Source organism: Glycine soja, chromosome 14 (genome assembly GCF_004193775.1).
Source record: "Glycine soja cultivar W05 chromosome 14, ASM419377v2, whole genome shotgun sequence".
NCBI classification, from domain to species: Eukaryota; Viridiplantae; Streptophyta; class Magnoliopsida; order Fabales; family Fabaceae; genus Glycine; species Glycine soja.
The window spans coordinates 48,323,039-48,344,890 of record NC_041015.1 but is presented as its reverse complement, the minus strand read 5'-3'; the positions used below and the strand labels follow the sequence as shown (position 1 = coordinate 48,344,890).

General features: G+C 29.7%; 1 protein-coding gene across 1 annotated transcript; it reads right to left on the bottom strand.

Moving 5' to 3' along the window:
• Positions 1-10,763: 10,763 nt before the first annotated feature.
• Positions 10,764-17,053, bottom strand: LOC114384533 (phosphoinositide phospholipase C 2-like). The gene is made up of 9 exons (XM_028344225.1): positions 16,628-17,053; positions 16,145-16,341; positions 15,422-15,557; positions 15,104-15,307; positions 14,247-14,434; positions 13,422-13,539; positions 12,327-12,479; positions 12,143-12,229; positions 10,764-11,328 (listed from the first exon to the last, which is right to left on the bottom strand). Exons 1-9 carry the CDS (start codon positions 16,967-16,969, stop codon positions 11,023-11,025), a joined length of 1,731 nt encoding a protein of 576 aa, XP_028200026.1. The 5' UTR covers positions 16,970-17,053; the 3' UTR covers positions 10,764-11,022.
• Positions 17,054-21,852: the final 4,799 nt, after the last annotated feature.

Sequence of the window (21,852 nt, the reverse complement as noted above, 5' to 3'; positions counted from 1 at the left end):
TTTATATAATATAAAGGTGACAACATGAGTTGCCCAATCAAGCTGGTGTAATGTGTGTTCGGGGATGGGTTTGCATCATGCAAACAAGAATCTCCATTGAATGAATGAATGCTTGAGATTTCTTAATTGCAAATTAAATACACTTTTAAAAATGAATTAGTTTAGATTTCTTTAAGAACAACATGTTATTTAGCCTAGCCTGATATGATTTTTTAAGCTTCAATTTATGTAAATTTTATAATTAAGAAAATATTAAAATAACAAATAATATCGAACTAAAGAGAGTTGATTATTTTCTAGCCAACATTTTAGGGCTCGACCTAAACCATCTAGCATGTTGGGCCAATTTTTTGTCTGAATTTTAAGAGTTCAAATCATCCTTATTTATAGATTGTTGGCTTAATTATAAATTTTATTATTTTTCAAATTTTATCATTCAAGTTTTATTTTTGTGAATTTTTTCACCTAAGTTTTTAATTTTTTTGCATTTTACTATCATTGTTTATGTGATAAAAAAGTTAAAGATAAAATAAAATAATGTTGTTTTGTTACTAATGTGATGGTAAAATACAGACAAATAAAAAATTTGAATGGAAAAATTTATGAAATGTTAAAAGTTGGATGATAAAATTTGTAGAAAAATAAATTTGAGTGATAAAATCTACAAAATTATGAAAATTTAATGATAAAATTTGCAAAATTAAAATTTGATAAAATTTATAAAACAATGAAAGTTTAGTGACAATTAAATTTTGAGTCAAACCAATGAGTTAGGCTAATCTTGTCATCTCCTAGACTCTCAGTGAAAAACTTAAAAATAAAATTTTATTTTTTTCCTTTCATTTTATTTTCCTTCTAAAAAGGCACATTAGAATAGGCTTTTGTAGATGCTAGATAGTCTCCAAATTCAAGAATGTAATCACCAACTTGTTTGATTCTCAACTTCTTAGAGTTATCAAATGAATCAATGTAACAAAGATAAAGAAAGTTAAGTCACACTTACCAATTTTATTCATAGTAAGAGAATTTAGTTATTTCATTTGATTGAGTAGTGTGGGTATGCTATTGTAATATTTTAATACTCAAATTTGATTCATACCGATAAAAATAAACTTGTATTCATTTTAAAAGAAAATATTTTTTTATATCAAATAGACTACCAATTTCATATATATGTGAAGCTTTAGCCTTCCCCAATGTGATTTCTAAAGTAAAAGTTCAAAATATTACTTAATTAGTGTTAAAAATATTAAAATACTAATATTAAAAAATTATTTAAATTGATTTTTAAACTATTACTTAAGAACTAAATTTATAGATATTTAATTCTTCAGAAATTACTTACATAATTTTATTATTTGAGGAATAAATTAAGAGAGGGAATAATGGTTTGGAAAAATATTTTTGGTGATTTATTCATGTGTTATCCCTAACTACCAAAAAGAATAATTTCAATTGATATCTAATTTTAATTTTTCTTTTAAGATAACACATACGCAATATACTATGTAATTTTAATAGTTATATACCAATTTCAATAAAAAAAAAATATAATTATAATAGAATTCTTTTTATTTGTTTATTTTTTAATCTTATTTATAAATACAAAGTTTTAATTAATTAAATAATAACACGGTGTACCTTGTATTATAACCATAAGAAATTCTAACAAAAACTTAAAAGTATAAACCTTTTTGTTTTGGTACCGAAATATAAACTTTATCTAAGTCAATCGCTAAGTCGACAAGTGTCATGCCTTTTAGGCACTATTCCCCCCATCATTTTATGAAGACTTCATTCCATGATTATCATCTGAGATTATTCGGAATGGTTCTCTCATAATTACTACTTCTAAAAGTGTTGTTGTCAATGTCTTTGATTTTATCCTTTCTCGGGGGCAAATAATAGACCATAGTCATTTTTCCCTTTCCTGTTTTTATTAATAAAAGAAAATATTATTATGGACTGCTTGTCAAGGTTAGCTTTCATTTATTTTTATTATTTTTCTTGAACATCTTTTTGCTTTCTAATTGTCATATTATAGTTTTTTTAACACATGCATTTTATATAAAGGAAACTAAAACCGATTTAACGTGAGTGAGATGTAAAACAATCTTTAAGAGAAGTTTTAAAAAAAATAATAATGGTATATGTTAATCCATTTTACCAATATATGTGACATTTAATATTTATATTTTTATAAAATTTAATGGTAAATATTTTTTTTAATGAGCCTAAAGCTTGAATTTTAATAGATTCACCCTTGAGTCAACCTTCAAAACAACATAAAGTAATACTATATTGCTAATTGTATTTTTAATATAGATAAATAGTTTTTCACAATATTTTTGCTTTAAGATTTAGAAAGATATTTAAATAAAACATATATTTATATATATAATTATTACTTTTTTTTTAAAACTAATTATGCTCCTATACATCTTACCTCTTAGTTATTTTATATTTTCATTTTTAATTTTACTTTTGCTTTTAAAATTTAATCTTATTTCTGTATTTTTTATCTTCCATTTTCTGTGCACCCCAAAAGCATCTGCCACTGTATAGCATAGTAAATAAGCATACATAGTTCATATAAGTTTGAGTGTAAAACTGATTTAGGCATATAATTTTCTTATAATTAGAAGAGTATATTATAAATTGCTAAATCTTAGCATACATGATTGATTCATTACGTATACTACCAATAACAAACAAGTTGCTTGGTAGATAGCTATGATTAAGAACATCTTATCTAGAGTTATTTAAAAAGAAAAAAACTTGCAAATCTTATCTTGATTAATTCTTCCAAGACTTGGCTTCTACTGATCGTGTATCAAGTCTTTAACCATCTGTTGTATGGAAAACGCTTTTTTTTTTTTATATATAAAAAATAAACATGTTTCTAATTCTTATAATATATTTAATTATTTAAATATTTTCATTTTAATCTTCTTTTTTAAAAAAAAAAATCGTATTTTTTGTATTTTTTTTTAGGGACACAAGGGAGACTATCAGTGTTGAATCTCTACTCTTCACTCAGTCTATGCCACAAATAGACTTTTGATCACTTTAACGATAAGATATGGATTTTGGTTTGACGCGACTCCTATTCTCAACGTGAAAAAGACCTTTAAATGGTGGGAAAAGGTGTCATAAAAGGAAAGGAAATCAGGACAACTTGTCTAAGGACCATTATTTTAGGTTTGAATGTATTGGATAATGGATATCTACGTGTATGTTAGACATGAATTCTTAAATACTACTATAGTAAATATACTAACCTATTTTATTTGCTTTAAATATATTCAAATTTGCAACTTCTTAAGATATTTTTAAAAAAGTAAACGAGTGTATATAATATCTATATATAGTGGCTAACGTATTAATGTTAAAATGATTTGTTTTTTAGAACATATTTAAGGTGTAATTAATTAAAACGTCTCTTCTAAACAAATAAATAAGTACACCTTAACAAATAAATCTCATATTGGATTTTCCTAAATCTGTAATATTTTCGGTAAAGAACATCTTCCAACTTGGCAACTTCTCACTCTCCATGGTTGAAAACCATTTAACATTTGCATAAGTAGTTAGAAGGTTGCCTTTACTCGTTGAGTTCCGTCCTCTCATCTAGTAGCTAGGTTTTGGATATGAATATGAATCAGTGTAAAGGATAGGTTGTAAGTGATTATAATAACTATTTGGAAAATTAATGATTAAGGTTATGATAAAATAAGATTTAATTTTTCTAAAATAAGAAAATATGAAAAGTTAAAAAATCTATCCATTAATTTAAAATTAGTTTATGTAAAAAAATTAAAATTAGTTTAAACAATAACATATTTTAAATAAAATTAATGATAGATATATTTTTTATTTTCCTTTGGAGGGTGTTCGGTAGGAAATAAGTTTTTAATTTCCTAGGAATTAGGAATCATAGATTGGGTTAGGCATGCATTAAAAAAAATATTCCTGAAAAAATGATATTTCCTGAAAATATTTTTTTAAGTAGATTCTCATGAATTTTTTTTCATCAATAGGTGAAAATCTTACTCTATTAGGTTTAATTTTTCTTTTATCACGATAAAAATATCATATTATTCATTATTAAATTATATAATACGATAAATAATTAATAAAAATATGTAACACTTTAGTTCCTATAAAACTTATATAAAAATTTTCAATAATCAACCAAATAAATTTTATTTCTAAGAATCATGATTCTCAGGCTAAAGAAAAACGTCTCCCTCGTTAAACGTTCCCTTCCATTTTTGTTTTCTTTAAAAGAGTTAAATATGATAAAATATATACACGATAAATTATAAAATTGTTAAAATATTAATTATTGATTTAACCTATAAGCATATGGCTAGAGTTTAATTGCATAAAATGAACAATAATATCTCAAAGAATTAATTTTTGAATCTCGACTGATGGCTAACCAATTTTAAAAAATAATTTATTTATCAATGGTTATAACTATATTTTTTCCTTTAATAATATATCCATCTCAATTAAAAAAAAAGGTTAAATTCTTATCTAATAGTTGTTTGGAATGGTAACTACCAATCAATGTCAAATGCCCTTTGTCAACTTCCTTATCATTTTCTTTTGCCCTTCTTATTGTTGTGATATGCACTTGGTTCCTAGTGGTTTGCCTTGCCCATGCAAATTCCATTCGTAATTATCTGGTACTATTCGCTATTGTTTTATTTCTATTTTATTAATATTGTACTTAGAATAATGATTAAAAATTAATTAATGAAAGAATATTAAAAAGCATGACCCAATGCATTATTTAAATGTTGCACTTTATAAACAAATCAATTTTATTGATTGCCATAAATGCATATCCTCTAATGTTTACATGTAAAGAAGAATGTATCTCAAGATATTTCTCCTTTGTAAAATATGGATTTATTGAACTGTATAGTGCAATTTGGGTAATGTAATTTGAAAATCGTTTACTTGAGAGAGGAAGACGTATTTGGGACAGTGTTATTAAATTGGGGTCGAATTCATCCATTCGTTTAGTTGAATTGAAAGTCCAATTTATGATTTGGTTTAGTTAGTTCTTTAGATTGAAATTGTGTTCAATTCATCTAAACTTTCTTTGAACTGAATTAAATCAGATAGAACTGGTGACTCAATCTTGATTGCATTAATTGCCCAATGTAAGTCAACTACTTTGATACATTATTCAGTAAGCTCCCAAACTAGAAAATTTTGCACAATGTTCAACACTCACCAATAACCACAAGTCTTCTTTGAGGAGCTAAAATTGAACTCTTCAATTTAACATGTGTTTGGATGAGTGTCACATAGTCTTAAAGACGTCAAACTTTAAAAACTAAACACACTTAGCGAGCTAAAATTTAAAGTGGGAATACGGATTTGAATGAAATTCTATTTGATGCTCAAATTAATTTTAAGCAACTCACCAAAGCATGTAGTTAATATATTATATATGTATGACAATTTTTTTTATACAATATATTCTACGTATTGAATATATATATATATATGTATATATATATATATATATATATATATGCAGTTTTATTAGTAATTCATTAGTTTAATCAATATGATAACCCGTTTGGTTTTGATAATGTTGATTTAGGAACTGAGACTTCCAAAATGAGATTACACTTCATTTTTGTATTTAACTAGTAGTTTAGTACGTGTAATGCACAAGACAAATATTTATGTTATATAATTAAATTTTATAATAAATAAATTGTTATATTTAAAGTTCATAATAAATAATTAAATTATTTTGTACAAATAAATTATATTTAAATTTATAATAAAAAAATTAAATTGTGATACAAGGTTATTTTTTATTATTGATAATTTTTTAAAAATATTAAAATTTAATTCAGAGACAAAGATGAAAATGATGAATTAAAAGATGAGGTTCAGAAAAAATTTCTAAAATGGTTCTTGTTGAAATATTTTTTTAAAAATAAAATATAAATCTTAAAATTATTTTTATTTAAAATAATCAATCTAATTTATATGTAAAAAAATGGGTATTAACCCAAAGAAAGGGGAAACATTACATTGAAATAACAAGAGAAATAGAAACTCCAATGGCAAAACCTGAGACATGACCATGAGAGGACAGCAATAAGTAATTAACGAGCCCAATTGGATGTGAAAAACTTGATTTGGTTAGAGGATCCATAAACTTGTTTCTCTCCCTGTATTACCGTGTGCAACTGTCTTAACCACCACAATAGAATTCAGGCTTTTGCCATATCAACTTCACCTTCTGGCTAAGTACAGTCCCATTTAACTTTTTCGATTTTTTTTATTATCACATATACCCTTCATTTGAACTTGGGCCTTATAGAATACCTTCTTACAAGTCCAACAAAGCCTTGAGATTTTCTTCCTACACCATTAACATTTCTTCTACACCCAACATATTTTTAAAATTCCAACCTTATCCCTTTTTACTTCTTCTTCGTTCCTTCCTTCTTTGTTTTCTTCTTACACCATTCAGTTGCGTTTTTTTGTTGGCTATGCTCCTCCTTTCATGTTGTGGTTGGTTTTATCGAGGTGCATTGTCACGGTGGTTCGTTCGTAGTTCGCATTGAGTTTGTGATTGTCAATCCGTGTGATCCATACGATTGTCGATCCGTGTGATCCATATGATTGTCAATCCATGTGATTCATATGATTGCCGATCCATATGGTCATATGAATTCCCTTTTTGCATGTACCATACAAATTGTCAATCCGTATGGGTTTAACACAGTAAAAAAAAAAAACAAACATAGACATGGTACTCATGACAGGGAGGCGAGATGGGATAGAAGATGAATCCAGGAAGAATAACGGAGGGGAGGGGACAGACTCACAACACAATAGGGAAGGAAAGAAGGCATTAATGGTGTTGTGGTGCAACATGAGGGAAGGAGGCGTGAGTGAATGGTGTGTGAAAGGATATGTGTATTTGAGTTTTAACTGAAGGGCACTTATTTTAACTTCAATTGCTGGGTGTAGAAGAAATTTATATGGTGTAGGAAGAATAACCCCAAAGCCTTCATATGCGCCCAAAGTTTGCTAGGTAAACAATAGTTGTGAACATCTCCACTTCTATAATTAGTCTCATGCATCTTTGGGGTGTTTTACAAGGAATAAAGTTTTTCATGCCTGAAAAATCATGATTCTTAGGAATAAAGAAAAATTATTTGATTAACCATTGAGAATCTTTAGATACTTTTTCTAAGAATCAAAGAGTTACATGATATTTTTACCTGTAATTACCACATTAAATAATTTAATAAGAATAACATAATATTTTTATGGGAATGCAAGTTAAAAATGATTCTCAAAAATCATAGTTTCTCAGTAATATATTTCTTAAAAATGCATACCAAACATGGACAATTAAATTTCCCAAGTTTTAGGATTAATGGGAAAGTGAACCCTACCAAACACTTCCTTAGAGTCAAAGATGAGTTATTGCTTTCTACACCTCCAAGTTGCTTCTTGCATCATTTTTGGATTTTTTATTTTTTTTACCTTTTGGATTGATCATTTTAGGAGTCAAAATCTATCATCATTCTAGAATATAGTTTTACATTTCAGATCAGTCACTCTGGATGCCAAAAAGAAATGTAAGAAAAAACTTAAAGTGTAGGAAACAACATCCTCAAAGATGGTCTATTGGAAGCATTCTCCACGGTAGGTGTGAGCACAAAAGCCACACTCGTTGGACAACTGAGGTACCCAAAGTCAAATTGATAGAAGCAAATGGTTAATAATGAATAAATGGGTGATCGGGTTGAAAATGTCGGTTCCATTCATTGTGACATGGTCGGGTTCAAATTTAAAATGGTGAATCCATTGGTATCCGAACTCGATCGACAAATAAAACATAAATAAATTTCACACTCATTGAATATAGTTGTTATGCACATGACACTTTGCTTCGCTCAAGAATGTCACACTGACTCCTTAAGCATTATGTCACTTTTTCTCTCAGAACATCTTTTTAGTAATAGAATCAATTTTGGGTTCTTGGATTACTTTTTTGTGGATTTTATGGTATCACATTAGATGTAAGAACCTTCTTTTTTTACTCTACTGATACTGATAGATCCTCCTTATAAGTTTTGAGCCACTTTTATAGGTTTTACAATTTATTTCACTTAAATATATTTTATTAATTAGTAAGGGAGAGAAACATTAAAAAATGTTTTTTTAAATGGGGTAATTCTTGAAAGTTTTAGAGGAAAAACTCCAAAGTATGTATAGTGATAGATAGATATGATGAAGAAGAATTCTTGACTTCAAAAATCGGGCGTTAAAGATGCTCTCATGGTGCTGCTGTATAGAGAGTACATGCTAATGAAAGTTTTGCTCAGTCCTATGCTTTTAATGGAAGAGAAAATGTGAGAGAGTAGAGAAACAACCATTAAAAAAACCACAATTTTGCATGCTACTAAAGCTTTGAAGCAGAGAGTTTACGCCGGTTCATGCTGCAACCCACAGTTCATATATTCTTAACTCCTAAACTCCAGAATCTGATAGTAATGTTGTTGCAGGTAAAGAGAAGATGATGAGTTTCGGTTTTCAATGGGTTGAGAATTTTGAACCCGAACCTCACTCGTGCTTAGGGGTGGGAATAGACTAGGCCGACCTACAGGGGCCTACGACCTAACCTACATAAAGCCTGGCCTGAACTGACCTATGTAATTAAAAGGTTAGGCTCAAGCTTTTTTAAAAGCCTATTAAATTAAATAGACCAGACTTAGGGCTTATTAAAAAGCCTTATAAGCTTGATAGACCGGCATATATATATATATATATATATATATATATATTATTTTTGGATACCAATATATACTTATATTATTTTTTGGATACAATTAATTTTTTTTGAAATTATCAAACTTTGATTACACATTATTGCTCCATAACTTCTATTCCTAGTAAAACTTTAATTACAATTTAGGTGTGAGTCATGTGTCCCTTTATATTTCTCATTATTTTTATTGGCTTTTCTATTCCTGGTGATATTTCCTTTTTCTTTAACTTTCCTATTACTTACTACTCTAGAGCAAATGAATATTAAAGATTTAATGTGAAGAATGCGTTTAAGAAGCCTATCAGGCCAGATTAAGCTTTTAAAAAGACCAAGTCGAATCAAAATAAAAGTCTTTGATAGGTTATAAATCAGGTTCAGACCTTTCAAAGCCTGGCCTCCTGGCCTATTCGCACCCCTACTCGTGCTTAGCCCTACTGCACGACCTCATGGGTGCACAAATAACTAACATGAATGCCTGCTACAAAATTTTGATTTTTAAAAAGCGAAACAAAGATTTCGAATAAAATTTAAAAATCAGAAGTGTTTAAAATTTCATTTAATTTTCTTCAATGATGTAGTAATTCTTAGGTTTTTTTTTATTGATATATATTTTTATATTATTTATGCGGGTGTTGAACTAATACAAAATTATTAATACAGAGAAATCAATGGCGCTAATTACTATTTTTTTGTTTTGTAAAATTGAATGTACACTCTTAAATGCGAAAATTTTTAAAAATATAAATTAAAAGGAAAATACACATAATAAATAATTAATTTAGATAAATTTCCAAAAATCTAATACAAAAGATGCATATATCATTTAAAAAAAATAAATTTTATAAAAACAATTTTTCTTACTAATGAACAAACTACAATGCTAAAATTTACAAAAGACTATAATTAAATATATACCACGAATTTTCTTGAAATTAAATATTTGACCCATTTCCTAGCTCTAGAGTATGCTTTTCATTTGGTGCAAATTGGTGTGGGTAAAGTTTCATAATTAACGGTTCCAATTTTGTTTTTAAAGCAGGCAGAAAAGAAGAAAAAGAAAATATAAGATTCGTTTAAATTTTTAATGACGTATCTTCACCTCGTTTCTCATCAGACCCATTTCTCTTCTTCCCACACATGACTAGCAAGTAGCAACTCAGGATTGTTTCAATATCCGCGACTTTTTTTTTTTTTTCTTTCTGCGTGTTTTCTAATTGAAAGTGAAAGGTTAATTTATCAATAAGTTAGCATCTTTTAACAAATATTCTTATATACATACGAGCTGAAGATCGAATCCCTTATTCCTTTGCTAAAGGAGCATGATATTTTTACATTGATAAATTTATTTACAAAGTTAAAATTTAGAAGAAGAAATTTATCATAGATAGTAGCCTTGTGCAGCTTAATTCAAATCAGTCAAATACTTATTATATGGTGTCCGAAACATTAATAATCTCAGGAAATAAAAAACACTGTCTTATTTATGAACTGTGTTGTGTATATGTATTAGTGTATCTGGGTTAGTTTGAAAGTAAAAAATAATTAATTTTTTTAATTACCCTAATTAGAATTATTTGATTTTTTTTAGATTTCAGAGTATCTTTACAAATTTTGATTTTTTAACCAATTATGAAATTAATGTTTGACTTACCAGTTAATCACATTTAAAATTTATCAGTGTTTCTCCAAAAGTTATAATGAAGGTGAAACAACAAATAAATACTTATATTTTTTCATGTAAGGCCATGATTTTTTATTTGTTATCCAAACATATTATATATATTATGCTGACATTTTTAATCCCGTGTAATATTTAGTAATCAACGAGAATTTGTAATCAGATTAAATAATACTTATCAAAAGAGACTTGTACATTCAAACTCAAGCCATGCAATATAATTATCAAAGAGCAAGAGGTTGACCAATAAGCCAAACCCATCGGCAACCATAATATGAATAGATTATAGATAGATATATGCATGGAGTTTAACTGGGATTTCATTTCAATCACATAATCAATCATAAAACATAACCACTCAGTAAGAAGAGCCACAAACACATAATAGCAGTTCACAGTCCATGAATGAATTAACATTACTTTTTCCTTATATACGAAAATGGTTTTAAGGAGGTAATTAGTTAACAACATTAGCAGTTTAGCACCTATGCAGTAGTTAACATGACAACAGAGATTTCTATGCAGTGCTATCAGCAAAATGAAATTGGATGAGAAGCCTTACAGACTTGTAAAGTTCACCCCTGCGGTTACGCAAACGAACTGCACGGATTCCTTGTCTTAGTTCTGACACAGGTAAACATGTTTGTCCACCAAAATCATGTCTCCCAGAAAAGTCACGCTCAACAACTTTGATGTATAAGAGGGCCAATTCTGGAACTGTCAATGGAAAGCTGAACTCTTCGTTCCATACCGGTACCCAGTCATCTTCAACTGTTCTGGTGTATTTTGTATCTTTATCAGCTGGGACACCATGAATACCAACCTGAAAGATACACCATCATTCATCTTTTTGTTATTTTACATAGTTGTCAAGTTTGGTCCTTTTAATTTGTAGTGCTAGAGCAAATGATATTTTTGTACTTGAAAGATACTACTTCCTTCATCTCAAAATAAATGTGGTTATACATTATTTTATATATATTAAGAAAAATTAATAAATAAATGAAAAAAATTATAATTTTATCAAACAAACCTTATCAAATAGATGGAAGATGATAGTATTAATACTAGATTAAAAGTTAAATTGACATTTATTAAAAGGTATTAATAAAAAAATAATTAATATTATATTAAAAAATTAAATATGAAATTTATTTGGGATAATTTTTTTTCTAGTGACATTTGTTTTGAGAGAGGGGAAGTACAAAAGAATTTTGTCTCAAAATGTGTTTTTTACCATTGTATACCAATGGGTTCAATTATTCCAATATTAAAGTAGAAAAGTTTGTATCTTAACATTGATGGGGTGTTATGCCACAACTATTTTGCTATCTCAAACCACTCTAGAATGGAAATTGTAAGCTTAGTTCATAGATAGGATAGGAGAGGTCGAGAGGAACAACTCAGAAGATTAGGTATCAATTACTCTACTTTACAACACAACTCATGCCTAGGACAATTGGCTAAGAATAATGATACGTGACCCAACAATAAATTTAAAATAAATTCTGATATTACATTTTAAAACTGAGGTGTGGGAGAAAGTGAATGAAAATGTTATGTACAAATAACATTACTCCTACTAAAACTCAATGACAATTTTAAAACTCAATTTCTATGTCGATCAAAAGTATTACCTTTACACGGAAGTCAGGAGGAGAATAAAAATCGAAATGTGTTGGGCCAAAATCTGAACGCCACCCCTCACCCATGTATACCAAAACCTGCTTTATTCATATTTAAATTAGATGAGGATTGAATATTTTTTTTTTGTGCTTTTTTTTCTCCTTAAATATGAATTGAGATGCACATTCGCATCACCTGAAGAATTTTCTGGACTGGTCGAATTGTTCTTGGATCAAAAACCTCGTTGTTGGGACCAACATTCAACAGTATGTCTGGTTTCTTAACATAACCACAACCACCATTGGCTCTGAACATTCCTTCCATGTACCTAAGATGGTGCCCACCACCCTTTAAGGAAAAGAAATTGCAAGTGAACACGAAACCTGTTATGATTTCTATTCATAATGCTAAATTATGGAAAGCTGAAACCGAATTTCTTAGCATTGCAAGAACTAATAAGAATGTAGAAAAGATTCTCATGCGGTTTTTGCTAGTCATTATAGGGTATTAAAATGCAGAGTTTGATTCAGCTCTACATTGTTCTGCTTTATATACTTCCCCTTAGACTACATAAGGAATAAAGAAATAACACCATTCACCAAAGGTTGAGGCCTGTAAGCTATTTTTGAAATGGTTAATGAAAAATCTTAGTTTATGTGGCCTAGTGGAGCTCTGCTTTATTCACATTCTTAATCTTAATATTATTAGGTTTTGTTGTTTTGCTTATCCTAACCATTTGAGGATTCTAACTGTCTTCTACAAATTGTGATATGTGCATAATTAACTAAAGCACAAAACTGAAATGCATTTTTTTTTGTAAGTAGGAAACAAACTCAAGTATGAGGATTTACAATATCGTTCAACCAACTGAATTAGATGCTCTTGATAAAAAATGATTACATTTATAATAAAAAGGGAAATCAAATTTTGTCCTTAACTAATCTACAGTTGAGAAGTAGGTAGGGAAGTGGTTACAAATTGGTGGAAACGAAAATTCTTCTTGTATGTCTCTGCAACCTCTAGAAAATCAAATGAAAATGCAATGCCTCAAAAATAACAATCACATATAAACCACTACAATTTATGCTATTGTCATGGTGCATGGTTCACACAATCAAAATATCAGGAGTACTAGTTTCGCATGAGTTCCTATCTAATGCCATTTAGAGAAGGTTGCTCATGTAGCTTCCTTTCCCTGAGAACAGAGAACCAACTTTAAACCTCACAATTGTCATTTGTTACATCCATATGGCCCAAATTTCTTCATTCTTATGGAAAACAAAGTCTAACCTGCATATTAAACGCTACCATTTGAGCTCCATGCATCCATCCAATCATGGGATCGTAATTAGACGAGTCCAGACGAGTACCCTTTGGATATATTCTAAGCAAATTTCTTTGGGTGAATCTGTAGGATGGAACAATGTCAACTATTGTAATGGTGAATAACATGGGGGTTAAAAAAAATATCAATGAACTTCATTTTATTATTCCAAAATTACATGTGTCACCAAGTTAGTTGAATTTAATTGCCAAATCAATATCTCAATTCTCAAATATAATGATATTATCATATTATTTTTGGTATAGATAACAGGTATTGTGAGAACAAGACTCATTATGGATTAGTTTTTTTATATTGTATTTCAAACCATGGTGACAAATTATAATTACACCTATATAATATGTTAAGAAAATCTCAAAAGTTTGTGGGAGCAATTGTCCCCGATATTCACCAAGTGAATGCTTCCTTGCTTTCAAAGATATAACATGTTTCTATATTCATGATAAAATCTTTTAAGAACTAATTTGGCAGTAGATGAAATGTTTTAAAGACTAATTTAGCTGAAATTTTCTTAAAGTACTTAACAAAGAGACTTTTTAAAAAACAAATAATAGACTACTACTTTTAAATTAAAAGACTAACATATAATCCATGTAATTTTAGAAAATCATGTTTAGTGTTTTCTACATGTCTTGGCGCCAGAGTAAAAGAGAGCTACTTAAGTTTAATTTTAAGCTAACAAAAAAACATGTATGAGCTTAAATTCTAGCACAAAAATAATAATAAAAATTACTTAGGTTCAGTATGTCTAAAAAAAATATTGAAATCACCTGACAATGTCAGTTCCATGATTTTTGGCGATATCTTCAAGCTCTTGCTCACTCAAGCTAAGACGCCTGACTTGTTCATGATCAATCAGCCAGTTTCTTAACTTACCTTTTGGCTTCCCTGCACGAATGGAAATCAAATCTCTATATTCAAGAGTATCATCTTCCTCTTCTTGCTCCTCTAAATCATCCTGATGACGAAAAGGCAACACAAGGAAGCTGATTACAAAAGGCTTATAATTAGCACATGTTTGGTTCATTTTTTTTATATTTTAAAACAAGGGTTAAATATGTTTTCATTCTTGTGAAAGGATCTAATATTTGTTTTGGTTCTTAAATATTTTTCCTTTGGTTTTTATCTCTTTACAATTTGAAATTATTTTTTCATCAATATAATATGAGCAAATTTTAGTTCTGGTCTATGTAAGTTTTTTACTTTAGTTTTCAGTCGTTCAAATTTTGGAATTATTATTTTTAATCCTGGTATTCATTTCAGAATAGATAAATCCCATTTATTTTAGCTAGGGATCAAATTTTTTTAGTCATGTGTTGACATGACATTAAGTAAGCATTATTGGATGTTATTTGAATGATCATGTGACATTTCGTTAGATACATAAGAAGTTTATCGATGCCACGTAATAGTAAAACAAAAAAGTATTAGTTTTCTATTTTAGAAAGATAAAAATCAAATAAAATTTATTACAGGGAGCAAAACCCAAACAGATTTATTTTATAGGTGCAAAAACATATTTAATCCTAAAAAAATTACTTAATCTAAAAAAAAAGTAATTATTTCTTCACAAAATTATAACTACACTTTGTTAACATAAGCAAAATTTTCTTCAAATTGTTTTTACCTTGTAATTGACTCTAGTTCTATCATCATCGTACTCAAGCCTATGTGCTTCTTCTCGTACCCTCTGGTCCTGACTTTCAGGAGACTCTGGTGGTTTAGTTGAAATTAGAATTTTTCCCTTCAATTGTTCTGGGGAGGGGAATTGTGTCATTTGTTGTGAATATTCAGGGCGAAACAATATATCTCCAAATATGTCATCGACCATCTGCATGCATTCAAGTATATTAATTTATTTCCACTAAAAAGTGTAATTACAGTTCAAACCATGCATGCATGATCGTGGCCTAGTCTCTTTCGTGTTATGAGTTACCATACGAACCTGGGCCACTTTGGCTTGAAGAAATTGAGTTATATGGTCTTCGAAAGTTATAACAACGGGATACGGAGAGGCAAAAAATGCATAGTCGTTAATGGCCTTTAGACAAGCTTTGAGTTTCACGGAAGAAGTCAGAGTCCTACCATTTTAAAAAAATCAATTAGTTTCAGATATATAGCAACATTGAAAGTTGCATAATGCACGTTAAACAAAGTCTATATACATATATAAGGCATATATACTGGTACATAGGACCAAAGCATTTGGTTTTAGTTAATCTAATTAAGGCAAGAAATTTGATTATTAGTATATTGGATTGGTTTTCTTGTGTTTTTGCTATAAGGAGGTTGTTGGGGATTATATCAATCCAAACTCTCATTTCTTAATTCATAATGGACACTAAATAAATACATATGGAGATATATGATAGAAATAATGTTAATGTGAAAACTAAAAATTCTTCTAAAATGTAAGTAAAGGAAAAAACATAGGACCTAGTTGAGAAATAAATCTCCACTATTATAAATAGTATAACAATGTATCTTTCCTAATTAAGAGGATTTCGCTCAACAATTTCACCCTAAATGAGGATATAATATGATGTTTTCTTTTCTCTCATATCTATCATGGTACATATCTATCAAGTTACATGTTACTTTGATATACTAGAAAATTTAAGTATTGATCTCTCCACCTAATATACTATTGAAAACTATAAACCCATACCCTCCATGATGAACCAGCACATCATCGCCTCTGGAATTTGGCCATAAATCTAGCTCAATTACCCTTACTCCTTTCTTCAATGCCTTTATTATCGCAGAAGTACTGCTAGCACTGCTAACTTGATTTCCAGTTAAGTAGGAGTTGTGGCCTGTGTATAAGAAATAATGCGCCAAGGGAAACTTCATGTCATGGTGCACCTGGAGATCCAAAACACACCAAAATATGAGAAAACTTGAAACCTTTATTAAAAGATAGACTATATGCAAATTATAATGAAGCATTCAAACCATTAAGGTAATTAATTAAACTTTAACAAATATTAACCAGTGTCCTGGTTAAGAAAGTAAAAACAATTTATTTTATTAAAATGCATAAAAATACACTTTCATATAACTTTTAATAAAATATTTTCTCTTTTAATTCCGTTCTTAGAATACTGCTTAACAAGATCCTTAAACTTTTTAGTAGTTAATCAAATATTACCTCAGCAAGGGGACCATTAAGGTCACTTAAGAGATAACGAAAGAAGGCTTCAACATGAATGCCTTTCCTATGAAATATGTTAAGATGCTTGAGACTGTCAAAAATGGTTTGAGCATGTTTGTTGATGGAATCACCTTCCTCTTCTCCTTGAAAGTGAACTAAGAAATTGCCCAGGTCATGCATGCTCATGATGCCATCCAGTGAATACTCTTCAAAAACAGTGTTGATTTCGTCAGGAGGTTCAGTCCCCTTGAGCCTAAACATTCTCCTGAAACAAAAACACACTTTGAAGTGCTGTTTTGGGGTTTTATTACGAGAGGGGTGTCTAGATGTGGTGGCCATTATTGTTTTGGATAATGCCAATTGAAGGGGAGACACATAGAGATGTAGATAGAAAAGAAAGGTGTCAGCCTTCAAAAATGACCAGGAATGGCTTGGAGCCTAAGTGAGAATTTATACTCATACAATGTTCATAAGGAACACGTACAAAGCACTGAAAATACATAGTTTGGGCCAACTTTATCTCTGTAACGAAGAAAGAGATTGCTTTATTTTATGCATTGTGCTTTCTTTAATGATATATTTCAATATTAAATTAACATCTCCAGATAGCACTGAATAATCTTATCAAACGTTAGGAATATTCACTGTGATGTGTGTGGGTAAAGCTATACGTACGTAGAAGAAAAACAATAGTAGTATCATTAAGTACAAAGTATGCTACATGTGTACACGTAACAAATTGGTGCCAATCCCAATGCATCAAACTATATTTTCCTTCCATCTGAGTTAGGACAACTTAGTTATTTTTAATATTCTAAAAATTTTACTCTCACGTGAATATGTAAAGGAGATAGAAAGTCACCGAAGCCTACAGATGCCATCGGATAAATAAAAAGAAAGATAAAGATTTTTTTTTATAAAAGATATTCTTATAGTTGAAAATGTTGAAAATGTTGAAAATCTTTAAGATGTAAAAATCATTAAAGTAACTTTTTTTTTAATAAATTTTTTTCATACACATGATTATCAGAAAATTTAATTTCTGTTAACATGTTTTAAAAAAATTAATTATTTACTAATTATGCTGAATCTTGTTGATAAAGATAAATATACAAATTTTGGAAGATTTTGAAAACCAGCACATTACATGAAAAAAAGATAATTATACAACTTTACAGGATGGGGGAATACAAATGTGCTCTATAAAGCATGTGTATTTTAAAATTAAAGCGGAACATGTATCGAGTATGTACCGATGTATACGTGTATCTGTTACAGGTTGGGCATTTGTGCGTATGTGTATTACAATTTTTTTAAAATAATTAAATTAGGTACTCTATGAGTACAAATTGGTGGTACATACCGTCTTGTACATGTGGTAGATAATTTATGGTTCTATATATTCAAACTTCCTTTATCTATTACATGAAAGGAAATAGACTAAGAGAGAGATTTGATTTTTGTACTTACAAATTTGTCTCCCTTCAAGAATGAGTAAGGATTATAAAGGGGATGAGAGCAAAAAGAAAAATATAAGATGTTAGTGGAGATATTTTGTTAGAATTAGTCTAGATATGCTCTCAAAATTAAATATGATTAAAAGATTATATATATGAAATACAGTTGATATTTGTGTTATTGTTATTTATTATATATAATGAGATATTAACATATAAATAAATAATATCCATTAGTTAGCATCAATTAAGTCTATATAAATGTATGTTTTTTAGAGAAATCAAACAATGAATGAATAAAAATATTTTAGTCTTTATTTTATGATTTTATTTTCCTTTTTACTCTAGATTAGGTTATTTTCTGTTACCTTACTTTTAACTACGTAACATTGTGCTCTTTGTCTAGATGAACTAGATTTAGACTGTTTTACTCATTTTCCCAATCAGGATCACTACTTCCTCGTCGAGTAAAAGGTATTTCTGACATCAACCGTACCAAATTTATTTGGTCCCAAGAAACTACTTGCCCCGAAAGCTTGGACATCGACCCATAGGTAAATGTTTACTTTTAATTTCGTGTTCAAGAATTAATTATGAATTCGAAATAAAATTGATTATGTTGAATTTTAGTATAGGCTTTTCAAATAAAAACATTTAAATATAATTTATTCGAAATGTGTTTAGTTTCACTTTTGCTCAACCTTCAACGTTAATCCATCTTTGTCGGTTAAAAAAAATTAAATCAAGCTGGAATTTTTACAAGCTACATATATAGAAGATTGGAGAAGCTTTGAAATGTTGAATTCAAAGATTGCTAAAAAAAAAATTACTGCACCGCCTATGAAATCTGCATGGAGGCACCATCTTCAATTTTTGGACAATCATTTGCTTAGACTTTAAGTAGTACAGTTAGTGCCACCATCATTAGTTTGTCTTAGGCACCAAGTCTATAATATTTCATTATTATAATCTACCTATAAAAGGCACCTCCCTGTACCACATTAGTAATATGAATGATCAATTAAGTGAATTATGAGTGAATGAAATTTAGTTCTATTTTTCTCTTCCTCCAGTAAGTGTGTGCTAAATTCTTTTTATATTTCTATTCTTCCACTGTGTGGGTTTGAGTGTTTAATTTACCTCAGTGCTAACAATTGATATCAGAGTATGAGGATTCTAGTAGTAGTGCGAGAGAAAAAAAAAGTCTGTGAGGAACAAAAATATTCTCATTGTGTAAAAAAAAATAAAGTTGATACACTTGAGAGATGTTACCAATTACAACATTGTATGGTCTGATCCCAAACTAGATGGAAAGCTAGATTTTTATTATTAGGAAACTTTGATGGCTACACATTTGAGAACTTATAATATTTGGAGCTTTGTTGAGATGGTTTAGCGGAAGGAGCTAATGATGCTGCTAGGAGAAGAGACTAGTCATCATTGTCATAGATTCAACAAGGAATTGACTATTCCATTTTCGTCAAAATTGTAAATGCCAAAACTGATAAAGAAGCATGAGATATTTTGAAGCTATCTTACAAAGGTGCGGAGAAGGCTCAGTGATCTAAGCTCCAATCTCTATGAAGGGAATACGAAAGGTATGAAATATCCAAATTTGAATCCTTGGAACAATATTTTTCATGCGTTAAAGATCTCATCAACAAGATCTAGGTGTATGGAGAAGACATTCCTGACAACAAGGTGGTAGACAAAATTCTACGCACCATGTCAATGAAGTTTGATCATGTGGTGACTACAATAATCGAGTCCCATAGACACCATGACAATAGCAGAGTTGCAAGGAAGCATTGAAAGTCACATGAGCAGAATCTTGGAAAAGGCAAAGAAAGTAAGTGAAGAAGCACTGAAGAGTCAAGTTAATCTCAACAATGCTGTGGAAACCAGTCAAAGTGCGGAAAGTAGAGGTCGAGATAACTTCAACAATGTAGGAAAAGGAAATTTCAAAGGTAGAGGCTGAGGAAATTACAGAGGAAGAGGACGAGGACATTTCAACCAAGGTAGAAACAACAATTTTGGATCATTTGGTCAAGGAAGAGGTGGAGATAATTTTGGTGCTGCTAATCGAGGAAGAGGTAGAGGTAACAATTACCAAGGTTGGGCGAATTTTAATTGCTACTATTGTGGAAAGTTCGGGCAAGAAGCTTCAGAGTGTAAATTCAAACAACAAGCAAACGTTGCGGAAAGTCAAAATGTTGGTGAGAATTCTAATAGACATCAAAGTTTATTTTTAGCTAGTAATACTTTTTTCTAAGGATGAAAATATTTAGTATTTGGATACTGGGTGTAACAATCATATGTGTGGCAAAAAAGAGTTATTTTCTGCTTTAGATGAAACGATAAAATCTACCATGAGATTTGGAAATAATGCAAATATTCCAATTATGGGAAAAAGCCAAATTACTATCAGATTGAAGGAAGGTTCTCAAAATTTTATCTCTAATGTTTTCTATGCTTTTGGTCTTCATCGCAAGTTATTGAGTATGAGACAATTGTTAGAGAAAGGCTATAACATGTAGATTCATCTTGGCTAGAACACATTGATTGATAGAAATGAAAGATTCGTTGCTAAAGTAAAAATGACTCTTAATCGCCTATTCCCTTTGAGAATTCACCGTGAAATTTTTTGTCTTGCTTGAGTTTTTGATTCCAAATGATGATTGATTTTGGCATATACATTTTGGATACTTTCACTTTTTTGGATTAAAGAATTTGTTTTTGGTTTACCTGTTGTGAATATTCCTAATGGAGTATGTGAGACATGTGAGATTGAAAATAAGCACAGAGAATCTTTTCCAAACAAAAAGTCTTGGAAGGTGAGAAAGTTGTTAGATACAATTCATTCATATCTATGTTCGGTTGAGATACCAACACATGGTAGTAGCATGTATTTTATCATGTTTATTTATGATTGTAGTAGGAAGACTTGGGTGTATTTCTTGAAGCAGAAGTTAGAATCATGTGATGCCTTCAAGATGTTCAAGGCATTTGTAGAGAAATATCGTGGATGCAGAATCAAAATGCTCAGAACACACAGGCCAATAATACCTCACCTATAGAACTTTTTTGAGCAACATGGAATTCAACATCAACTGACAGCCAGATACATGTCTCAATAGAATGGTGTTGCTGAAAGGAAGAATAGAACAATCATGTACATGGTGAGATGCACGCTAAAGGCCAAGCAAATGCCTAAAGAATTCAGGGTGGAAGCAGTTGCCACTGCTGTTTATATTTTAAATAAATGTCCAACAAAGAGTATTTGTGATAAGACACAAGAAGAAGCTTGGAGTGGAAGGAGACCAACAATTAGACAGCTCGGAGTTTTTGGGTGCATAACATATGAACATGTTTCAGACCAACTTAGGAAGAAAGTAAATGACAAAGGTGAAATGTGTATTTTCATAGGTTTCAACACAAATTCAAAGGCATACAAACTTTACAATCTGAAGACAAAGAAAGTAATTATCACTTGAGATGTGACATTTGATGAGAAAGGCATGTGGGATTGGTCTACAAAATCTCAGAATGAGCTAGTGGTGATCTCTAACAACTATGAAGAAAATAAAAGGCAACCAGATCCAACACTTGATGAACCAAAATCATTTAGGAGGTCGCAGAGGAATCCTTAACTACTAGCCAAATTACAAGATTGTGTCATGTTTAATGATGATGAGCCATCTAACGAGGAGATTATCACTTTTTGTTTTATTTTCATATTGTGAGCCATTGACATTTGAAGAAGCC

Excerpts from the sequence above, each read along its gene's own strand:
- LOC114384533 (XM_028344225.1), bottom strand. The coding sequence starts at position 16,969 with ATGGCCACCACATCTAGACACCCCTCTCGTAATAAAACCCCAAAACAG. Across the intron at positions 15,558-16,144 it reads GTGCTGGTTCATCATGGAGG|GACTCTGACTTCTTCCGTGA; the intron begins GTATGGGTTTAT and ends TTAAAATGGTAG. Across the intron at positions 15,308-15,421 it reads TTCAAGCCAAAGTGGCCCAG|ATGGTCGATGACATATTTGG; the intron begins GTTCGTATGGTA and ends GAATGCATGCAG.